The 23,866-nt window shown below is 34.0% G+C and overlaps 1 protein-coding gene across 3 annotated transcripts in view; it reads left to right on the top strand.

Moving 5' to 3' along the window:
* The window catches only part of Pals1 (protein associated with LIN7 1, MAGUK p55 family member), a 91,457-nt gene that overhangs the window by 47,948 nt on the left and 19,643 nt on the right, over positions 1–23,866 (top strand). For all 3 annotated transcript variants that reach the window (XM_071607950.1, XM_027929499.3, XM_071607951.1), the window contains 4 exons: positions 4,858–4,935; positions 5,520–5,666; positions 12,984–13,145; positions 13,985–14,062. In XM_071607950.1, coding sequence (XP_071464051.1) covers positions 4,858–4,935; positions 5,520–5,666; positions 12,984–13,145; positions 13,985–14,062 — 465 coding nt within the window. The remainder of the gene's footprint in view (positions 1–4,857; positions 4,936–5,519; positions 5,667–12,983; positions 13,146–13,984; positions 14,063–23,866) is intronic.

Below are 23,866 nucleotides of genomic sequence, written 5' to 3'. Positions count from 1 at the left end.
CTAAGGAAAATTTAGCACCTCGCAGTTGCTAAGGCTGGCTTTGAACTCAAGATTCTTATGCCTCAGCCTCCCGAGTCACTGGGATTACAGGCATATGCCGCAGTGCCCAGTTTAAAGTATTATTCTAACAACATTGTAGAAGGTATGTGAGGTCAAGAATGGAGGCATAGAGAGCCTATTTGTTATTGTCCAGATGTAAGATTTCAAATAGCATTTGGACATGGAATTAAAAAGATTTAAACAGAAAATTAATAGGACATACTGTCCTTTTGTGGGGAATAAAGATACAGGAGACATTAAAAGAGGATTTCCTACCCTCTCCTCCTTTCACTGAATTCATCAAACATTTGAGTACCATTTATTTTGTTGTTTTTGGTACCAGGGATTGAATCCAGGGGCACCTAACCACTGAGCCACATCCCCAGCCCTTTTTATGTTTTTTAATTTGAACCAGTGTCTCACTAAATTGTAGAGACTGGCTTTGAACTTGCTATCTCCTGCCTCAGCCTCCTGTGTCACTGGGATTACAAGTTTAAGCCTCCATGCCTGGCTTTCGTGCTGTTTTTGCAAAACATTCTGCCAATAATCAAATATAAAATTGAATAAAATACCATTTTATTTTCAAATGCATGCAGTCCAGTGAGGATACAGTCTCTCCACAATTTTAAATAAAATGTGTTCAGTCTTATAAAATGAGAATATAGTATCTAAGCAAATAGAATAAGGCAATTCAGGTAGCTGAACCATCTAGTGCAATCACAGTTAAGTGTGGAGAGACGGTATAGCATTTGTAGGGAACAACCAACAGTTTAATGCTGGAACAAAAAGGTTAAGACATGAGTAATGCCAGAGCTGGAAAAGAGGAATCAGATGATGAAAGTCCTTATATTTAATGCTAAGGAGATTAGATTTGATCCTGCAAATGATAGAGCTAGTAAGAACTAGAATGGTCAAATTTCTGTTTTTGAATTGAAATTGATATTTAATGGCAATAGAAAAGTATAAAGTTTTAATAATTTATTAGTACTAAGTCAAGTAGTTTTTAAAAACTGTTATAAAAGTATGAATAGCATTATCTCTTTGGCAAAAATAAGTATAAAGAATAACGAAATAGTACAGCTGAGGATGTCAGCTGCTTTCACATCTTCAGATTCAGCCAACCTCATTAAAAAAAAAATTGCATCTGGGGACTGGGGCTGTAGCTCAGTGGCAGAGCGCTTGCCTGGCATGTGTGAGACACTGGGTTCGATCCTCAGCACCATAAAAATAAACAAATAAAATAAAGGCATTCTGTCCATCTACAACTACAAAACATTTTTTAAAAAATTGCATCTGAACTGAATACATTCATTCCCTAAATAATATAAGTAATCTGAAGATGATTTTAAATGTCTGGGCAGAAAGGTATATAGGTTATACTTGAATGACCTTGGTATGGGGGTAAGGGATGACAGATTTTTTTTCATAATCATGGGTGCTTTTGCTTTTTTGGTAACTAACTTTCTTGAGCTATAGTCCACATACACTTAAAAACGGGTGTTTTTTTTGTTTTGTTTTATGTTTTTTCAATGTGTTTTGGCATATGTATATCTGTAAAATCTACCATAACATCAAGTTGTAGAAACATCCATTATTCCACAAAGCTCCCTTATGGCCCTTTGTAGACAATAACCACTTCTTCCGTTTCCCAAGCCCTGTTACCATTCATAGATCATGTTTTGATTTTATGAATTTGCAGTCTGTGGACATTTCATATAATGTGGGATAAGACAGTATATAGTCTTTTGTATCTGACCTCTTTTGCTTAGCATAATGTTTTTGAGATTCATCTATATTGTATATTTAATAGTAATTTGTAACTGTTTCTCCCCTTCCCCCTTGCAGACCCAGAGCCTCACACATGCTACACAGACACTACCACTGAGCTAAATCCTTAATTCCGGTAGTTTGTAACTTCTTGCTGAGTAGTATTCCATTATATGACTATCCCACAATTTGTTTAGCTGCTTACCTATTGTAGGGATGCATATATGGGTTGTTTCCTGTTTATCATTCTGTCAAATGTGTGGTCCTTTTTATTATTCTATCTGCTTTGTGGTGGTATCTTGCTTTAATTTGCATTTCCATAATGACTATTGATACTGAGCATTTTCTATATGTTTATTGCCCATTTCCCTGACTTTCATGAAATGACTGGTGAGATCATTTTCTCATTGTAAAAATCAAGAGTTCTTGGGCTGGGGATTTGGCTCAAGCTGTAGCGCGCTCGCCTGGCGTGCATGCGGCCTGGGTTCGATCCTCAGCAGCACCACATACAAACAAGGATGTTGTGTCCGCCAAAAACTGAAAAATAAATATTGAAATTCTCTCTCTCTCTCTCTTTAAAAAAAAAAAAGAGTTCTTAATATGGATAATCCTTTGTCAGATATATATGTCAAGGTGTGAATAGTTTGGTAAAAAAGAAATATAAAAATAAAGGTAGGATATATACTGAGATGATTATCCCTAGGTATAATAAAAGATTTTCCTTTTATATCTTTCTTTTTGATTATATTTTTTCTAATTTTTTACATTTAATATATATCATTTCTGTAATTTAAAATTATTTCTAAAGTAAAAAAGAAACTTGCCTCTGAAGAAAAAATAGGAAATAATAGTACAGTTACCAAAGAGTAGAACATTGAGCGAGAGTATTTTTTTAAGATAAACATTTAGAGCATTTAAAAAAAAAAATTTTTAATTTTTTATGTGGTACTGCTAGGCAAGCATTCTACCACTTAGCCACAACCCCAGCCCTAGAGCATTTTTAAAGGAAAGGAGTTATAAGAACAGACTTAATGCCTTAGACCTTTGAGAAGTAGCTGATGATGTACATTGACACTCAATATTTAAATTGGATTTATAGGGGAAGGGAATGAGTACTTACAGGAGTTTTAAATGTCTTTAAAAGGGAATATCTCAGAGATGTTTAAGAACTGACTTAAAAATAGAGTTAGGAAAATATATCTCGTACAGAAAATTATATTGAGTTGAGTTGTATCTTTTGTATACTCTTGGTATATTTTAAATCCAAAGTTGTCTTTCTTCTTCAGAGTTGCTTCCTCCAGCAATTAAAAAGTGTATGGTCAGGGACTGTAGACTTTCTTTTAAATTGATGTAGATTTGATAAAGGTTAAAGAACACCTTATTTTAAAAATAGCCTTTTGTTATCCATAGTTTTAGATCATGACTTTTGTCCATTAGTAAGATTTTTTTTGTTTTGTTTTTTTTGTAGTTGTAGGTGGACAGAATGCCTTTATTTTATTTGTTATGTGGTGCTAAGGATTCAACTGAGTGTCTCACATGTGCTAGACAAGTGCTGTGCCACTGGGCCACGCCCCTGCCCCCATTAGTAAGATTTTAATGGAGTTAAGAAGATAATAAGATTTTAATGGAGTTAACAAGATAATATTTGCAGTGCGATTCCTGTTTTTACACAGAGAGCTGCACTATTGGATACACATTTTTCTAGGTACCAAAACCAAAGGACAGACTGGTTTTGATTCTACTTTATAATTGCTGTGATATACTTGTGGGAAAATTAATTAATCCCCAGATTATCATCCCTTAGGTTTGAATAGGGAATTATATAAAATAGCCATAAAAGGGAGGAAATTACTGGGTTTCTTTTTATCTCATGAATTACTCTTATTAAAAAGTCTATATATGGATTTACTTCTATATAATTTCACTAATTGGTTTTGTTAATCCTGATTATTGCAAAGTGCTCTTTTTGGTGGGTAGTTCTGTTTGGAGATAGAAAAAGGGGGAAAATCAGAGGTCTGACAGTAAGCACATGATATAATCTTTGGGGAAAAGTGATGTGTGTACAGAGACAAAAATTATACTTTTCAGTATTTATGCTAGGAAGAAAAGATTGAAAATAGTTGAACTGAACTTACTCAAGTGATTAGAAACTGAAAAGAGAAATAAAACAAGAGAATTAAAATTGTTTGGGACTGGGTATGTGACTCAGTGGTAGAGCACAAGGCCCTCTATTCAGTCCCCAGCATGGGGAAGGAAAAGGTGTAAATTATTTAAGTGGAAGGAACAATAGATTTCAAAACTTTCCAAAGCTAGTTCTTTGAAAAGAATAAGAAAATAGACAAAAGTTTATTGAATTAGATGAATTTTTAAAAAGAAGGAAAGAAAACCCAAGTAGCATTAGAAAAGAAAGGAGGAGCATGAATGCAGACACAGATTGAGGTTATCTCATGAGTCTGTGAAGAAAATTTAAATGGTAAGTACCATCCTCCCACAGCTGAGGCAATAGAAAGTCTGCCCGCCCCCAGTTCATCATAAGAATGGGTACTTATCCTAGGAGTTCAAAGATTGTCCTACTTTGGGGAAAATTTTTAATGCAGTTCATTGTGTTATAGTATTTGCTCTATTATGTGCATATAAATTTGTCTTGTTAGTCTGCTCTGTCATCTCTGATTTTAAATACAGTTATGTAAACATAGGATTAAAAAACTATAAAATAGCAAAGTTAAAACAGTTTTCTTCCCTTATGTAATCATTATTAGTGCATTTTGTAGTATGTTAGGAGAAACTTGCAAGATGGAAGTACTTCATTCATAGGTATAAATACCAAAATCTTATTTAGTGTTTATTTTAAAATAAGGAATGCTGTTTTTTTCCATAAGATTTAAAACTGTGTGAAAAAGTATATTCTAATTTTTCCTCATAATTTTTCCTTGTGTTTTTTTTCTTACAAGTTGTTTTTATTTTTTTAAACTTTGATTTTACTGCGTAGGTGCAATTGTTATTTCCTGTAACCTAGGAAGAATCATCTTAGTTTTTGTTTTTGTTTCTTAGGTACAAACCATTTTGAGGCCAGTTCATCAGAAGGAAGGACAAGAATTAACTGCTTTGCTTAGTGCTCCACATATTCAGGTAGAAAACAGAACCATCATCTATATGTTTTTTCTGAAATTTATCTGGTTTTTTGTTTAGTTTTTGCAAAATCAAACTTCTCTAGGATTGGAAGAAACCTTAGACATTGTCTAGACAGTCTTGATGTTTGTAGTCTCCTCTGCATATTGATTATTATTGTTGGATTATATATTCTCATATTTAAAATTAATCAAATTATTTTGTAAACAACTTCCTTTTCTTTCAGAATTGGACAAAAGTTCATATTTTGGTTATTTTCCATGAATCTTAATTATCTAGAGTAATTATGCCTTTACATTGATTTTGTTTGTATGAAGTTTGATAAGCATTTTGAACTTTAATAAGCCACTTCAGAGGATTCAGTGGTACACTTAACACACCTTTAGTGATCAGTAGTTCCAACAGATACAGGGTTGCATCAATACTTAAGTTGGAAGTTTTGGAAATGGTTCTGCGCATACAACTAAATATAGCACTTTTAAAGATTTAATGATCAGAATACTACATATATGATAAGGTTAAAAATCTATTTATAGAAATAAAACATGCTGATACTTAAAATGCTGTGGATTTCTTTGAAACAGGCACTTTTATTGGCCCATGATAAGGTTGCTGAGCAGGAAATGCAGCTAGAACCCATTACAGATGAAAAAGTTTATGAAAGCATTGGCCAGTATGGAGGAGAAACTGTAAAAATAGTTCGTATAGAAAAAGCTCGTGATATTCCATTGGTAAGTGTCCCACATCTCTGACCAGTGATACTTTCTACACAGAGATCTCATATATGGAAAGTAGTAGAAGACCCCAGTATATTCATAGTGGTTTTTCTCTTTTGAAGTACTTTATTGGAGTTCTGTTTGGAGTACTTCATTCTGTGTTCTAGCTCATCTTATACTCCTTATTCAGTTGAGAAAAAATTATTAATTGTATTTTTTTTGTATGTGTGTATGTGGATTGGTTTTGTGGTTTTGTTTGTTTGTTTGTTTTGGTACTGGGGATTGAACCCAAAGAACCTTTGCCACTGAACTCCATCACTAGTCCTTTTTTTATTTTTATGTTGAGACAGGGTAGTTACTAAGGGTCTTGCAAAGTTACTGAGCCTGACCTCAAACTTGGATACTCCTGCCTTGACCTCCCAAGTTACTGGGATTACAGGTGTGCACTACTGCTCCCAGCAGTAATAGTGTTTTACTCATCCATAAGTCAATGAATATAATAGCTTATGGAATATTTATTGAGGAACAAAGAAGGATAAGTAATTTATTTTATTATTCTCCCAACTTACTTTTTCAAAACAATAATTAGGAACAAAACTTTTAATTCAGTTGAGTTTATTGAAACACAATTACTTGTATACTTTAGATATTATTTAAAAAGTATATATTGCTTGGACCCACGCTTGAGCTCAGACCCAGGCCTAAGACCACCCCCTGTCAACCCACCCTAGAGCCCAGGCTTAGACTCATCTCTGAAAGTGATTATATCCATCTTGGGACATGGCTTTTTTGAGTGACCAATGCTATTGCTGCCACCATCTTTAGTTGCAGTGAACACCAGCCATGGACTGTTCACCCCATAATCTTGTAGTGTCCATGCAGATTACCTGTACCTTACCACTACAAGATTATGGGGTAGAAACTGTAATACTTCAGATCTGCACTGCAAGAAAGGAAGACACATTGACAACATGAAAAAACAAGGGAAGAAAGTGCTCAGACAAACCAAGATTCTACTACAACAGAATCCATTGACAGTGCAGTTGATGAAATATCAGACAAGGAGTTCAGAATGTACATAATTAAAATGATCTGCTAATTAAAGAATGACATAAGAGAGAAAATACAGGCAAAAAATTGATAACACCAGAAAAGAGATAAGGGAGCAAATGCAGGTAGCAAAAGATTACTTCAAGAAAGAGAGAATGATTCTGGAAAGAAAACAATCAGAAATCCTTGAAATGAAGGAGACGGTAAACCAAATAAAAAGCTCAATAGAAAGCATCACCAACACACTAGATCACTTGGAAGATAGAACATCAGATAATGAAGACAGAATATATAATTTTGAAAATAAAGTTGATCACACAGTGAAGATGCTAAGAAACCATCAACAGAACATCCAAGAATTATGGGATAGCATCAAAAGACCAAATCTAAGATTAATTGGGATAGAGGAAGGACAGAGATTCAAATCAAAGGAACGCACAATCTCTTCAATGAGATAATATCAGATAATTTCCCAAACATGAAGAATGAGTTGGAAAATCAAATACAATAGACTTATAGGACTCCAGATGTACAAAATTACAACAGATCTACACCAAGGCACATTATAATGAAAATGCCTATCATGTAGAATAAGGATAGACTCTTAAAGGCCACAAGAGAGAGGTGAAATTACATATGGGGGAGACCAATTCCGATCTCAGTAGATTTTTCAACCCAGACCCTCAAAGCCACGAGATCCTAGAACAATATATATCAAGCTCTAGAACAAAGTGGAATGCCACCCAAGAATCTTATATCTAGCAAAAATAAGCTTCAGATTTGATGACAAAATGAAAACCTTTCATGATAAACAAAAGAATTTAAAGCGAGAAAGCCTGCACTACAGAGCATTGTCAGCAAAATATTCCACGAGGAAGAAATGAAAAACAACAATGAAAATCAGCAAAGGGAGGAACTACACTAAAGGAAAGGCCGATCAAAGGAGAAACCAAGCCAAGTTAAAAACCAAAAATAAACCAAATTGACTGGGAATCCAAATCATATTTCAATAATAACCCTGAATATTAATGGCCTAAACTCATCAATTAAAAGCCAATTAAAGGGTTGACAGATTGGATTAAAAAAAGAAACCCAACAATATGCTGCCTTCAAGAGACTCATCTCACAGGAAAATACATCCACAGACTGAAGGTGAAAGGTTGGGAAAAAATGTACTACTCACATGGACCACATAAACAAGCAGGGATTTCTATCCTCATATCAGATAAAGTGGACTTCAAACCAAAGCTAGTGAAAAAGGATAAAGAAGGACATTTCATACATCAACAAGACATGACAAGCATAAATATCTGTGCCCCAAACAATGGGGCATCTATGTATATCAAACAAAACCTTCTCAACTATAAGAATCAGAGAGATCACATCACAATAATACTGGGTGGCTTTAATACACCACACCACTATGATGTATTTTAATATATATCACCACTGGATAGATCTTCCAATCAAAAACTAAACAAAGAAACTATAGAACTCAATTAAACGGTCAGTAATTTAGATTTAACAGGCATATATAGTATATTCTATCCATCAACGAGCAAATAACTTTCTTCTCCGCAGCACATGGATCCTTCTCCAAACTAGATCATATGTTATGCCACAAAGCAAGTCTTAGCAAATATAAAAAAGTAAAGATACTACCCTGCATTCATGGAATGAAATTAGAAATCAATGATAATATAAAAAATAGGAGCTACTCCAACACCTGGAGACTAAACAATACAATATTGAATGATGCCTGGATAATAGAAGATATTAGGGAGCAGATAAAAAAAAATTCTTAGAGGTCAGGGAGAACTCTGATACAACTTATCAGAATTTCTGGAACACTATGAAGGCAGTGCTAAGAAAAAAGTTCATTGCATTAAGCTCATTCATTAAAAGAAGAAAAAGTCAACCAAAAAAAAAAAAGGACCTGACATTGTATCTCAATGCCCTAGAAAAAGAATAACAAACCAACACCAAAAGTAGTAGAAGACAGGAAATAATTTAAACCAGGGCAGAAAATGAAATTGAAACAAAAGAAACAATTTTAAAAATTGACAAAACAAAAAGTTGGTTCTTTGAAAAAATAAATAAAATTGACAAACCCTTAGCTACCCTAACAAAAAGGAGAAATTTCAAATTTCTAAAATTTGTGATGAAAAGGAAATATCACAACATATTGAAATATTGAAATACAGAAGACAATTAGGAACTATTTTGAAAATTTATACTCCAGTAAAATAGAAAACCTTGAAGACATCGATAAATTTCTAGAGGCATATGATAAACCCAAACTGAGTCAAGAGGTCATACACAATGTAAACAAATTAATTTCAAGAAAGGAAATAGAAGACACCATCAAATGCCTACCAACCAAGAAAAGCCCATGACCGGATGGATTCACAACAGAGTTCTATAAGACCTGCAAAGAAGAATTAATACCAATACTTCTCAAATTATTCCATGAAATAGAAAAGGAGGGAACCCTTCCAAACTCATTCTATGAAGCTAGTATCATCCTGATACCAAAACGAGGCAGAGACACATCAAGGAAAAAAAAATTCAGACCAATATCCCTGATGAACATAGATGCAGAAATTCTCAATAAAATTCTGGCAAATCTCATATAAAAACATTAAAACAAATAGTGCACCATGATCAAGTTGGGTTCATTCCAGGGATGCAAAGTTGGTTCCATATGTGGAAATCTATAAATGTAATTCATCACATCAGTAGATTTAAAGATAAGAATCATGATTATATCAATTGATGCAGAGAGAGCATTTGACAAAATATAGCACCCTTTCATGTTTGAAACACAAGAAAAACTAGGGATAGTAGGAATATACCTCAACATTATAAAAGCTTTTTATACTATACCCAAGGCCATCATCATTCTGAACAGAGAAGAATTGGAAAAATTCTTCCTTCTAAAAACTGGAACAAGACATGGATGCCCTCTTTCACCACTTCTATTGAACATAGTCCTTAAAACTCTAGCCAGAGCAGTTAGACAAACAAAGGAAATTTGGGTTGGGGCTGTAGCTCAGTGTTGGAGTGCTGCCTAGCACGTGTGAGGCACAGGGTTCGATCCTCAGCACCATATGAAAATAAATAAAGGTACTGTGTCCATGTACAACTAAAAAAATATATATTAAAAAAAGAAGAAGAAAAGAAAGAGGGCTGGGGTAGTGGCTGAATGGTAGAGCACTTTCCTGGAGTGTGTGAGGCCCTGGGTTCTATCCTCAGCACCACAAAGGGAGGGAGGGAGGGAAAATCTATTGACAGCTAAAAAAATTTTTAAAAGGGATACGAATAGGAAAAGAAGAATTCACACTATTGTTATTTGCTGACAACATGATTCTATACTTAGAGGATCCAAAAAATTCTACCAGAAAACTTCTAGAATTAATAAATGAATTCAGAAAAGTAGCAGGATATAAATCAATACCTATAAATCAAATGCATTTCTATACATCAGTGATGAATCCTCTGAAAGACAAATTAGGAAAAGTACCCCATTCACATTAGCATCAAAAAAAAAAAAAAGAAAAAGAAAACTTGGGAATCAATTTAATAAAAGAGGTTAATGATGTCTACAATGGAAACTACAGAACACTAAAGAAAGAAATTGAAGAAGACCTTAGAGGATGGAAAGATCTTCCATGCTCTTGGAGAGTCAAAATTAATATTGGCAAAATGGCCATACTACCCCAAGCGCTATACAGATTCATTGTGATTCCAATTAAAATTTAATTCCAATTAAATCATTCCTTAGAATAGAAAAAGCAATCATGAAATTCATTTGGAAAAATAAGAGACCTGGAATAGACAAAGCAGTCCTTAGCAAGAAGAGTGAAGCAGATGGCATCACAATACCAGACCTTAAACTATACTTCACGGCTGTTGTAACAAAAAGAGCATGGTATTGGCACCAAAATAGGCATGTAGACCAATGGTACAGAATAGAAGACACGGAAACAAACCCATATAAATATAATTATCTCATACTAACCAAAAACATACATTGGAGAAAAGATAGCCTCTTCAACAAATGGTGTTAGGAAAACTGGAAAGTCATATGCAGCAAAATGAAACTAAACCCCTACTTCTCACCTGCACAGAACTCAAAGTGGATCAAGGACCTAGGAATTAGTCCAGAGATCCTGTGCCTAATAGAGGGAAAAGTAGGCTCAAATCTTCATCACATCAGATTAGGCCCTGACTTCCTTATCAAGACTCTTAAAGCACAAGAAATAAATCAAGAATCAACAAATGGAATGGTTTCAAACTAAAAAGCTGCTTCTCAGCAAAAGAAACAATCAGCGAGGTGAAGAGAGAGCCTACATTTTGGTAGAAAATTTTTGCCATACGCACCTCAGATAGAGCACTAATCTCCAGGATATATAAAGAATTTAAAAAACCTTAACACCAGAAAACAAACAACCCAATCAATAAATGGTCTAAAGAGCTGAACAAATACTTCTTAGAAGAAGATATACAGTTGATCAACAAATATATGAAAAAATGTTCGACATCTCTAGTAATTAGAGAAACGCAAATCAAAACTACTCTTTAAGATTTCATCTCACACCAATCAGAATGGCAGTTATCAAGAATGCAAACAACCATAAGTGTTGGTGAGGATGTGGGGAGAAAGACACACTCATACATTGCTGGTGGGACTGCAAATTGGTACAGCCAATCTGGAAAGCAGTATGGAGATTCCTTAGAAAACTTGGAATGGAACCAGCTTTTGACCCAGCTATCCCACCCCTTGGTCTATACCCAAAGGACTTAAAATCAGCATACTATAGTAATGAAGCCACAACAATGTTTATAGCAGCTCAATTCACCATAGCTAAATTGTGGAACTAACCTAGATGCCCTTCGGTAGATGAATGGATAAAGAAACTGTGGCATATATACACAGTGGATATTACTCAGTGTTTAAAGAGATAAAATCATGGCATTTGTAGGTAAATGGATGGAGTTGGAGAATGTCATGCTAGGTGAAGTAAGTCAATCCCAAAAAACCAAAGGCCGAATGTTTTTTGATAAGTAGATGCTGATCTATAATTGGGGGGTCGGAGGCATGGGAAAAATGGAGGAACTGTGATTGGGCAGAGGGGAGGAGGCATGGGGGCAAGAAAGATGGTGCAGTGAGAAGGACATCATTACCCCTAGGTACATGTATGACTATGCATGGTGAGACGCTACACTGCAATTGTATACAGTGAATCAAAATGCATTCTGCTTTCATATATACCTAATTAGAATAAATAAATAATTTTTTAAAGAAAGTATATATTCCTTACTATTTGTCTTACAGTTTTTAGAAGTAAAACTTTTCAAATCTCTTTTCTCAGACTGTTATTATTGCCTTACATATCTTCCCTTTATAATCAGAGAAATATTCTTTAATCCCTGTGTCTCAGATTGTGTCTTGATATAAGGAATGTGGTTTTATAGGAATTTATGTAAGTAGTTCTTCCACCAAGAGAATACAAATTGGAAAAGTCATGAGAAAATGTTTAAATAAAAAAAAAGTCTAGCAGAACAAATTTTATTCTTTATATTTTACTTTCAGTTTTTGAGCACACAATTTTTCAGTTGTGCTTCCAATTTGTATACTAATATTTATGTGTAGTACATTTTTAAAAAATATTTTTTAGTTGTCAATAGTTCTTTTGTTGGTTTGTTTGTTTCTATGTGGTGCTAAGGATCAAACCCAGGGCCTCATTCATGCCAGGCAAGTGCTCTACCACTGAGCCCCAGCCCCAGCCCATGTAATACATTTTAATATTAATTGAATGCAGCTTCAATAATTAACCTTTGCATAATCAACCAGATTGGAGTTCACCTCTTCATCATGTTTTGAATGTTAAAAAGCTCTTTGTAGTTAAAAGTCATGTTCATTAATCATGCCTACATGTACTAAAACAATTTGAATAGGATCAGCATGAAGACAACAAATATGATTATAGATCTTCACACTTTTTTAAAGCAAGTGCTTTTTTCTGCTATTGTATGCTTCAAAAGTTTGCTTGATTTCAGAATTCTAATTGTTTCTAAAGCAGAAACTATTGTGGAGAAAATAGTCAGCTTTCAAATCTAATTACAATTATTACTCTAGTTATGTGAGTAAATTTTTTCTCAAGATAATTGAAGGCTAGTATTGTTGAAAAGAAAAAATTAGAATTTAAAGATGAAATTCTTAATTTAAAAAATTGCATTTCTGTGTTTAAATTAGGTGGTGGTGTTGTTGTTTTTTAGGGTGCCACAGTTCGTAATGAAATGGATTCTGTCATCATTAGCCGGATAGTGAAAGGAGGTGCTGCAGAGAAAAGTGGTCTCTTACATGAAGGAGATGAAGTTCTGGAGATTAATGGCATTGAAATTAGGGGGAAAGATGTCAATGAGGTTTTTGACTTGTTGGTAAGTTCATACAGGTGAAGAATAATTGATAGCTCTTAAGAAACTAAGTTTTGGGGGGCTGGGGTTGGTGCTCAGTGGTAGAGTGCTCGCCTAGCATGCCTGAGGCACTGAGTTTGATCCTCAGCACCACATAAAAACAAAATAATGTGCCCACCTTAAAAAAAAAAAAAAAACCTAAAGATATATAAATAAATATTTTTTTTTTTTTTTAAAGAAATTGGGTTTTTGTTGTTGTTGTTAGACTTAGAATTTCTTTCTTTTCTTTTTTTTTTTTTTTTGGTACTATGGGTTGAACCCAGGGGTGCTTAAACATTGAGCCACATTCCTGTTTTTATGTTTTATTTAGAGACGGGGCTCTGTTAAGTTGCTTAGGTCCTTACTAAATTGTTGAGGCTGGCTTTACACTTGAAATCCTCCTGCCTCAGCCTCCCAAACTTCTGGGATTACTGGCATGCACCACCATGCCTGGTGCAAAGTGCCTTCTGATCATTATTTTTAACCCTTTTTATTGACTAACTTTATAGATTGAGCAATGCTCCCGCTGCTTAGGTACCAGAAGTTATAATGATTCCTGTCAAGTTTGGAGGTGAATGAAGGCTTCTGCTGAATGAAGCAGTCAGTGTTAGGCAATAATAGGGAACCTAGCAGTAAAACTCTATATAGTTAAAAAAAAAAAAACAGTAGATGACACACACAAGGCATCTGGAAATTATGGACATTTGCATATAAGACTATGGAGGAGTTCCAGAATAGTCCAGTTTGGGAAATATTGATCATAATATTATGGGATGATTTTCATAAATATGGATTTTAACAATCACTTTATCTTTTCATTATAGTCTGATATGCATGGTACTTTGACATTTGTTCTGATTCCCAGTCAACAGATGAAGCCTCCTCCAGCCAAGGAAACAGTAGTAAGTGATTTTTTAAATGTCCATTATTTATTGTTCCTTGATTATTATTACTTATCTATATCAGAAATTTCACTGTGAATATTTCTTACACTCAAGTAAAAAAGGCCAATTCATTATTTATATTTAAATAAATATAAAATAATGAACATTTCAAACTGAAACTCTGAATCTTTTTAAAATTAAAAGAAAATAATTTCTGTTTCATAATTTTTTTGAAAATTGAGCTTTGTCTAACACTGAACATTGAACTTTGTCTTTTTCTCAAGTTATAAGTAGGTTTATTTAACTTAGTGTAGGAGAAATAGTTCTTTTATAAAGTGTGTATAAGTCTTAGAGTGTATTGCTGTATGTTAGACATTTATTGAGCTCTGTGAAAGGATGGCCTTCATTTACCTTAGAAACCCAGCAATTTCACTCTTTGGTATATATCCAAGAGAAATGAAAACATATTCACAGAAGAACTTGTATATGTATATTCATAGCAGCCAGAAAGTAGAAAATCCTAGATATCCATCAACTGATAAATGTAAAACAGTTTGATTTATACACACATTGGGGTACTATTTGATAATAAAAAAGTCTATAATAAGTATACACGCTACAACATGAATGAACTTGAAAAAGTTATTCCATGTTAAAGAAACCAGTCAAAAGACCATGTATTGGTTCATTTATATGAAATATCTAGAATAGATAAATTTATAGAAATAGAATATAGATTGGTGGTTCCTTACATTTAGGGGTGGGGATTTGGGAGAGAATGGGAATGATTGCTAATCAGTCCCAGGTTGTTCTGGTGGGGGTGATAAAAATGTTTTTTAAAGTGTTTATGGTGATAATTACATAACTGCAGATATACTGAAAATCATCCAGTTGTAAACATAAATGAACTGATAGTATATGAATTATATCTCAAACTTTAAAATGATAAACTTTAAAGTGCTTCATTAACAGGGAAGCCTGAACTATTCCTACTGATTATTCTTTATCTTTATAAAAGCATAATGGTTTAAGAAAGAACACCATTTCGTTTTTTTCTCAATATTTCATCATAGGCATGCTTTGTATTTTGGCTATTATTCTATGTTTTCCCCTTATTCTTTATGGAACATATTGAAGTTGATGCTGCATCTGCAACCTTCCTTCTGCTTGCAATTTGTAGAAAGAGAAATGAAAAAAAAAAAAAGTTATTCTCTGAATTTGAACAGTCTGATTCTCTGTGCACTTTTCCTTTCCATATATCTCTCCTGTAAATAATCCCTGAAGTTCAAAAGTAGCTCTGCAAACAGAGGAGGGTTGGAATATCCCTTACTTAAAAATTTATAATGTATCCTTCCTGAATAAATAACTTTTGTCTTTTAAGAATGAATGTCAAGGGGCTGGGACTGTGGCTCAGCAGTAGAGCACTTGCCTCGCACATGTGAGACCCTGGGTTTGAACCTCAGCACCACATAAAATAAATAAATAAATAAAATAAAGGTATTATGTCCAGCTATAACTAAAAAATAAATATCTAAAAAAATGAATATCAAAGGTTGATACATTTTATCAACATTTCCTCTATTCATGCAGTCTGGAATTCTCTAAAAGAAAACCCATATCTTCAATATATAAAATGAATCTAAGTGTTATGTTGATACTAATTTTGATATTTTCTGCATAATCAGAATATTGAAGTAATTAATTTAGAACACAGATTGCTCCAGCATAAGAATGCATTTACTTGCGCTTCAGTGGCTAACTCTCGCCTTCATTATTTAGAATAAAAGACTGGTTAATCTGAATATCAAGGAAATATCTATTAGAGGTTTCTGGGAAAATATAGATTCATTGTGAGCAGTCTTAGGAGCCACTTAAATTAGAAATTGACTTCAAGACAAAGTTAATCAAAAGGGATAAGGAAGGGCAATATATACTGTTAAAAGGAACCATTCACCAACAAGACATAACAATTATCAATATTTATGCACCAAATAATGGTGCTGCAACGTTTATAAAACAAACTCTCCTCAAGTTCAAGAATCAAATAGACCACAACACAATAATTATGGGTGACTTCAACACACCTCTCTTACCATTGGACAGATCCTCCAAACAAAAGTTGAATAAAGAACTATAGAACTCAATAACACAATCAATAACCTAGACTTAACCGACATATATAGAATATATCAACCATCATCAAGAGGATATACTTTTTTCTCAGCAGCACATGGATCCTTCTCAAAAATAGACCATATATTGTGCCATAGGGCAACCCTTAGTAAATATAAAGGTGTGGAGATAATACTATGCATCTTATCTGATCATAATGGAATGAAACTGGAAATCAATGATAAAAGAAGGAAGGAAAAATCCTACATCACTTGGAAAATGAACAATATGTTACTGAATGATCCGTGGGTTACAGAAGACATAAAGGAGGAAATCAAAAAATTCTTAGAGATAAATGAAAATACAGACACCGCATATCGAAATCTGTGGGACACAATGAAAAGCAGTTTTAAGAGGGAAATTCATTGCCTGGAGTTCATTCCTCAAAAAAAGAAAAAAACCAACAAATAAATGAGCTCACACTTCATCTCAAAACCCTAGAAAAGGAAGAGCAAAACAACAGCAAATGCAGCAGAAGGCAAGAAATAATTAAAATCAGAGTGGAAATCAACGAAATTGAAACAAAAGAAACTATTGAAAAAATTGACAAAACTAAAAGTTGGTTCTTCGAAAAAATAAATAAGATCGACAGACCCTTAACCATGCTAACGAAGAGAAGAAGAGAGAAATCAAATTACTAACATACGGGATGAAAAAGGTGATATCACAACAGACGCTACAGAAATACAGAAGATAATTAGAAATTATTTTGAAACCCTATATTCCAATAAAATAGAAGATAGTGAAGACATCGATAAATTTCTTAAATCATATGATTTGCCCAGATTGAGTCAGGAGGATACACACTATTTATTTATTTTTTTGAGAGAGAGAGAATTTTTTAATATTTACTTTAGTTTTCGGCGGACACAACATCTTTGTTTGTATGTGGTGCTGAGGATCGAACCTGGGCCGCACGCATGCCAGGCGAGCCCGCTACCGCTTGAGCCACATCCCCAGCCCCAGATACACACAATTTAAACAGACCAATATCAATCAAGGAAATAGAAGAAGCCATCAAAAGACTACCAACCAAGAAAAGCCCAGGACTGGATGGGTATACAGCGGAGTTTTACAAAACCTTTAAAGAATTAATACCAATACTTCTCAAGTTATTTCAGGAAATAGAAAAAGAGGGAGCTCTTCCAAATTCATTCTATGAGGCCAACATCACCCTGATTCCGAAACTAGACAAAGACACTTCAAAGAAAGAAAACTACAGACCAATATCTCTAATGAACCTAGATGCAAAAATTCTCAATAAAATTCTGGCGAATCGGATACAAAAACATAAAAAAAAATTGTGCACCATGATCAAGTAGGATTCATCCCTGGGATGCAAGGCTGGTTCAATATAGGGATATCAATAAATGTTATTCACCACATCAATAGACTTAAAGATAAGAACCATATGATCATCTCGATAGATGCAGAAAAAGCATTTGACAAAGTACAGCATCCCTTTGTGTTCAAAATACTAGAAAAACTAGGAATAACAGGAACTTACCTTAACATTGTAAAAGCTATCCATGCTAAGCCTCAGGCTAGCATCATTCTGAATGGAGAAAAACTGAAGGTAATCCCTCTAAAATCTGGAACAAGACAGGGATGCCCTCTCTCACCACTTCTATTCAGTATAGTTCTCGAAATACTGGCCAGAGCAATTAGACAGACGAAAGAAATTAAAGGCATAAAAATAGGAAAAGAAGAACTTAAATTATCACTATTTGTGGTGACATGATCCTATACTTAGAAGACCCAAAAGGTTCTACAAAGAAACTACTAGAGCTAATAAATGAATTCAGCAAAGTGGCAAGATATAAAATCAACACACATAAATCAAAGGCATTCCTGTACATCAGCGACAAATCTTCTGAAATGGAAATGAGGACAACCACCCCATTCACAATATCCTCAAAAAAAAAAAAAAATACTTGGGAATCAACCTAACAAAAGAGGTGAAAGATTTATACAATGAAAACTACAAGAACCCTAAAGAGAGAAATAGAAGAAGATCTTAGAAGATGGAAAAATATACCCTGTTCATGGATAGGCAGAACTAACATCATCAAAATGGTGATATTACCAAAAGTTCTCTGTAGGTTTAATGCAATGCCAATCAAAATCCCAACGGCATTTCTTGTAGAAATAGATAAAGCAATCATGAAATTCATATGGAAAAATAAAAGACCCAGAATAGCAAAAGCAATTCTAAGCAGGAAGAGTGAATCAGGCGGTATAGCAATACCAGACTTCAAACTATACTACAGAGCAATAGTAACAAAAACAGCATGGTACTGGTACCAAAACAGGTGGGTGGACCAATGGTACAGAATAGAGGACACAGAGACCAATCCACAAAATTACAACTATCTTATATTTGATAAAGGGGCTAAAAGCATGCAATGGAGAAAGGATAGCATCTTCAACAAATGATACTGGGAAAACAGGAAATCCGTATGCAACAAAATGAATCTGAATCCCTTTCTCTCGCCATGCACAAAAATTAACTCAAAATGGATCAAGGAGCTTGATAAGAAAACAGAGACTCTGCGTCTGATAGAAGAAAAAGTTGGCTCTAATCTATATATTGTGGGGTCGGGCTCCAAATTCCTTAATAGGACACCCATAGCACAAGAGTTAAAAACAAGAATCAACAAATGGGACTTACTCAAACTAAAAAGTTTTTTCTCAGCAAGAGAAACAATAAGAGAGGTAAATAGGGAGCCTACATCTTGGGAACAAATTTTTACTCCTCACACTTAAGATAGAGCCCTAATATCCAGAGTATACAAAGAACTCAAAAAATTAAACAATAAGGAAACAAATAACCCAATCAACAAATGGGCCAAGGACCTGAACAGACACTTCTCAGAGAAGTACACGAAAAAATGCTCACCATCTCTAGCAGTCAGAGAAATGCAAATTAAAACCACCCTAAGATACCATCTCACTCCAGTAAGAATGGCAGTCATTATGAAGTCAAACAACAAGAAGTGCTGGCAAGGATGTGGGGAAAAGGGTACACTTGTACATTGCTGGTGGGAATGCAAATTGGTGCGGCCAATTTGGAAAGCAGTATGGAGATTCCTGGGAAAGCTGGGAATGGAACCACCATTTGACCCAGCTATTCCCCTTCTCGGACTATTCCCCAAAGACCTTAAAAGAGCATACTATAGGGATACAGCTACATCGATGTTCATAGCAGCACAATTCACAATAGCTAGACTATGGAACCAAGCTAGATGCCCTTCAATAGATGAATGGATTAAAAAATGTGGCATTTATACACAATGGAGTATTACTCAGTACTAAAAAATGACAAAATCATGGCATTTGCAGGGAAATAGATGACATTAGAGCAGATTATGCTAAGTGAAGCTAGCCAATCCCTAAAAAACAAATGCCAAATGTCTTCTTTGATATAAGGAGGGCAACTAAGAACAGAGCAGGGAGGAAGAGCATGAGAAGAAGATTACCATTAAATAGGGATGAGAGGTGGGAGGGAAAGGGACAGAGAAGGGAAATTGCATGGAAATGGAAGGAGACCCTCATTGTTATACAAAATTACATATAAGAGGAAGTGAGGGGAAAGGAAAAAAACGAGAGAAATGAATTACAGTAGATGGGGTAGAGAGAGAAGATGGGAGGGGAGGGGAGGAGAGGGGGGAATAGTAGAGGATAGGAAGGGCAGCAGAATACAACATACACTAGTATGGCAGTATGTAAAAACATGGATGTGTAACAGATGTGATTCTGCAATCTGTATACGGGGTAAAGATGGGAGTTCATAATCCACTTGAATCAAATGTATGAAATATGATATGTCAAGAGCTTTGTAATGTTTTGAACAACTAATAAAAATAAATAGTTAAAAAAGAAAGGGAAGGGGAGAGAAAGAGGAAAAGAGAAATGATGCCAGGTTTACCTCTGTTAAAATATAGCTTTTGATTAATAGGTTAGGTATCTTCAAAGTAAAAAGAGTGATGTGTAGGGTTCCTCTTTTCCTTCCTTTCCTCCTTTTCAACTCTGATTTTGCACTATCTCTTGCAAAGTTTTTATCAAAAGCTATCTGGCTTAAAATAGACTTCTATTATTAAAACTCTCATTGAAGCTTTTCCACAAAGGAAACAATGATAGGAAATCATAATTTTGGTGTCGATGTGCAGAATAAATATCTGTGGAATTAGTGTCTATATAAATTAAAACCAGCTTATTGACAATCATTATTGTATGGATCAGAATTTGATAAGAACAGCAAAAGATATCTTTATCTTCTGTTTTGTGGTATTAAAAAGAAGCATTTAAGTATTTAAGAAGATGTACAAAATAGACATTATCTGCAGCCCCAGTATAATCACTTACCAAATTATAATGTCATACATAGCCAGAATAAGCTAGATCAAGAGAACTAGTGTCTGAGATGTTAAATATTTGTTGTATCACACAGCAAAACAGTGGCTGCTATTTTAGTAGAACAGGACAAGAGTCTGGCACCTTTGTAGTTCACATCCTGGATGACTGGCACATTTTTCCTAGAAAACATAAATATTGTTCAAATTGTGTAGCTTTCTTCTCTCATAGAACCTTAATTAAAAGGTCAGATATTTCCCAAACAAGTCTGTAAAACTTTAGATTATTCTTTCTTGGAATGAAAAATAATATAAAAGGACATAATTTGCTTTTTTTAAAATAAGAATAAGACTTTTTAAAATCTACTTTAATGCCCTAATGCAACAGAGGAGTACATTGAAATGAAGGGGGAATTACACTGCTTATTAATGATGGAATATGTACCTGAAAATTCATAGACTGTTGAGTATTCAGTAAATATTAGATACTATTTACTTTGTCCCTGGCATTACAGAGTAAAGAAAAGTTTAGATGCATTTATTTTACCATCAACGAAATAAAACGTATTATACAATTTTCATTTTAATTTTTTTTCTCATTTGGAAGAACATTTTTATGAATGAGTATTTTATCAGAAAATACCAAAAATATAAATTCCATGTATATTGGATGAATGTTCCTTTTCAAATTAGGGCAGTTGCTCTATTTGGTTTGCTATTGTTGCTCTAAGGTAATATCTGTTTGTCTAGTAAACATCAATTGGATGTCCTACAGATAACGCAAATTTATCCCCTATTTAAAAAAACAGAAGAGAACAAATTATAAAGAAAATTTCTTTCTTGGTGGATGAAGGAGAGGAGGAATCCCAGAGTCAGTGGGAGATGATTGAAAACTGTGGCTTGATGCTGCAACATTTTTTGACTCACTTTTACTATTTTTACTATTTTTCTCTTACAAAATTACAAGTAAGGGTTGGGGCTGTAGCTCATTGTAGAGCGCACACCTCGCACGTGTGAGGCACTGGGTTTGATCCTCAGCACCACATAAAAATAAATAAAGATATTGTGTCTAACTACAACTGGAAAAAATTTTTTAAAAATTACAAGTAGTTTTGAAAATTAAAGGTAAATCTACTATAATAAGAATATAATATAGAATATATAATATAATATTTCTATATAATATAGAAATAAAAATTACTAAGAAAATTATTTTAGAACATTTGCCCCATAGGAAAGATGTAAATAAACTAATGAATCCTTATCCCTTTATTCCCATTTCATCATTTAAGACTTCATCTGTGAACAGCTTATAGGTACTAAAAAAATGGAGAAGAAAAATGTTGGGCCAGAGATAATTTTGTACAAACAGTTCTATAATTTGAAATTTAAACAGAAGATTTCATTTTATTTAGAAACTGTTTTGAGCAGCCACACTGTGCTGGAATTATCACAGCACTATTAGACCCTAAAGCTTCTCTCCTTCATTTATAAAAGACTTTGTTCTTTTTTATATAGAAAACAAAATAAGCAACTAACAGGGACCATTGGTGAAGATAACTTCTACAACTGACAAGACTTTATCAGTGAAACATATAGGCAGACATTATATAATACATATTAAGGCAGTATCTAGACTTTAGCTCATTCACATAGTTATATTTCTCCGACCTGAAATTTTGCTTGGAAAAATATTAAAGAATTTATTATTAATTTTTCAATGTTGCTTTTGCTCTTATTTTTAGGGTACATTTTAGATGTGACTAGATAAACTTGTCTTATAAGCAAAGCACATTTTTATGGACCCCTCTTCCCATCCTACACAAAGAGGGACTCCATGCCAATCCATTTAAATCAGGATAGTCAGGATGAGAACTGCTTATGCAGGAATAAGTGGAAAAGTATCTGGGAGATTTTGTTGACCTGTGGCAAAGGTTATAAACCTAGGTGTTCTCTCTTCACTGGTCTTTTTATTTCTCTTAGGGTGGAAATTCTCAAAGATTTCTTTACCTAACAGTTATCCCAGGAATCTGATGAAAATGCAGAATCTAAAAGTCTAAAGTGTGGCATAAGAACTCACCATTTTAATAAAAATCTCAGGCAGGTGATCTGGCAAAACACTTTGCTAAATACTTAGCAAAACACTTTCTGCTTTCAGAAAGTGATTTGATAAATTCTCAGTCAGGCTGACCACTAGTCCAATTTGATAGATCTTTGAAAAGCTTGATTAAAATGCACCCTCTAGGGCTAGGGTTGTGGCTCAGTGGCAGAGCACTTGCCTAGCACTGGGTTCAATTCTTAGCAATGCATAAAAATAAACAAATAAAATAAAGGCATGCTGTCCATCTACAACTGAAAAAAAAAAAAAAAGAAAGAGCAAACAAAGGCATACTGTCCATCTACAACAACCAAAAAATGATCCCTCCACTACTTCAGTGATGCTTTTTTTGGCTAATAGGTAACTATTTAAACAAATTTTAAAAGCATTAGTAATTGACAGGGATGGCACTCCAGCAATTTTTTTTAAATGCATCTCTCTAGATCATTCTACTTATAAGATACTTTTCTCATGTCAAGATTATAATTTTGTATATATACTCTTTTTAATAAATCTCCCAACTATGTTTCCTTTTTTTTTTTTTTTTAATGGTGCTGAGGATTGAACCTAGTGCCTTGTGCATGCAAGGCAAACACTACCAAATGAGCTATATCCCCAGCCCCCAACTGTGTTTCAGTTCACTACTAATCCACATAACTTTCTAAAATTCATTTTTGTACTGATTGATAAAGTGTTCAAGAAAACTCTATAATGTTTTCACATCAAGAAAAGGCTCCTTGGGGCTATAGTTAGATGCCAGCAGCATACTATCAAATTGGGCAAGATATCTTAACCATATTTGACCCAAGACTACATACCATTTCATTCATGTGAAATAAAATATAAGGAAATCAGTGTTCCTAGAAATTAGGATGGTGTTTACCCTTGGAGAGGATAAGGTAAATAGTGACTCCATGACACAAGTGAAAGAAGGTGGGGACTTCTGTGATGCTGGTGATATTCTGGTTCTTGAATTAGGTGTTGATTATACATGTGTTCCATTTATGAAAATGTATTGTGCTGTCTATACTTAGGATCATTTTTATTTTTTTTATACTTGTAAAAATATATCAATGAAAAGTTACTATCAAAAGCAGACCAATATTTACGTTCTACTTGTTAGCTGTTTTACATTTTTTTCTCAGTGTTGCTTTTTGCATATTCAGAGTGTTCCTCATCTCTTATTTATACTAGTTAATA

The sequence above is a fragment of the Marmota flaviventris genome, chromosome 2 (genome assembly GCF_047511675.1).
Source record: "Marmota flaviventris isolate mMarFla1 chromosome 2, mMarFla1.hap1, whole genome shotgun sequence".
In the NCBI taxonomy this organism is placed as follows: Eukaryota; Metazoa; Chordata; class Mammalia; order Rodentia; family Sciuridae; genus Marmota; species Marmota flaviventris.
Note: the sequence above shows the minus strand (reverse complement) of the source record. Positions and strands in the feature narration are given on the sequence as shown.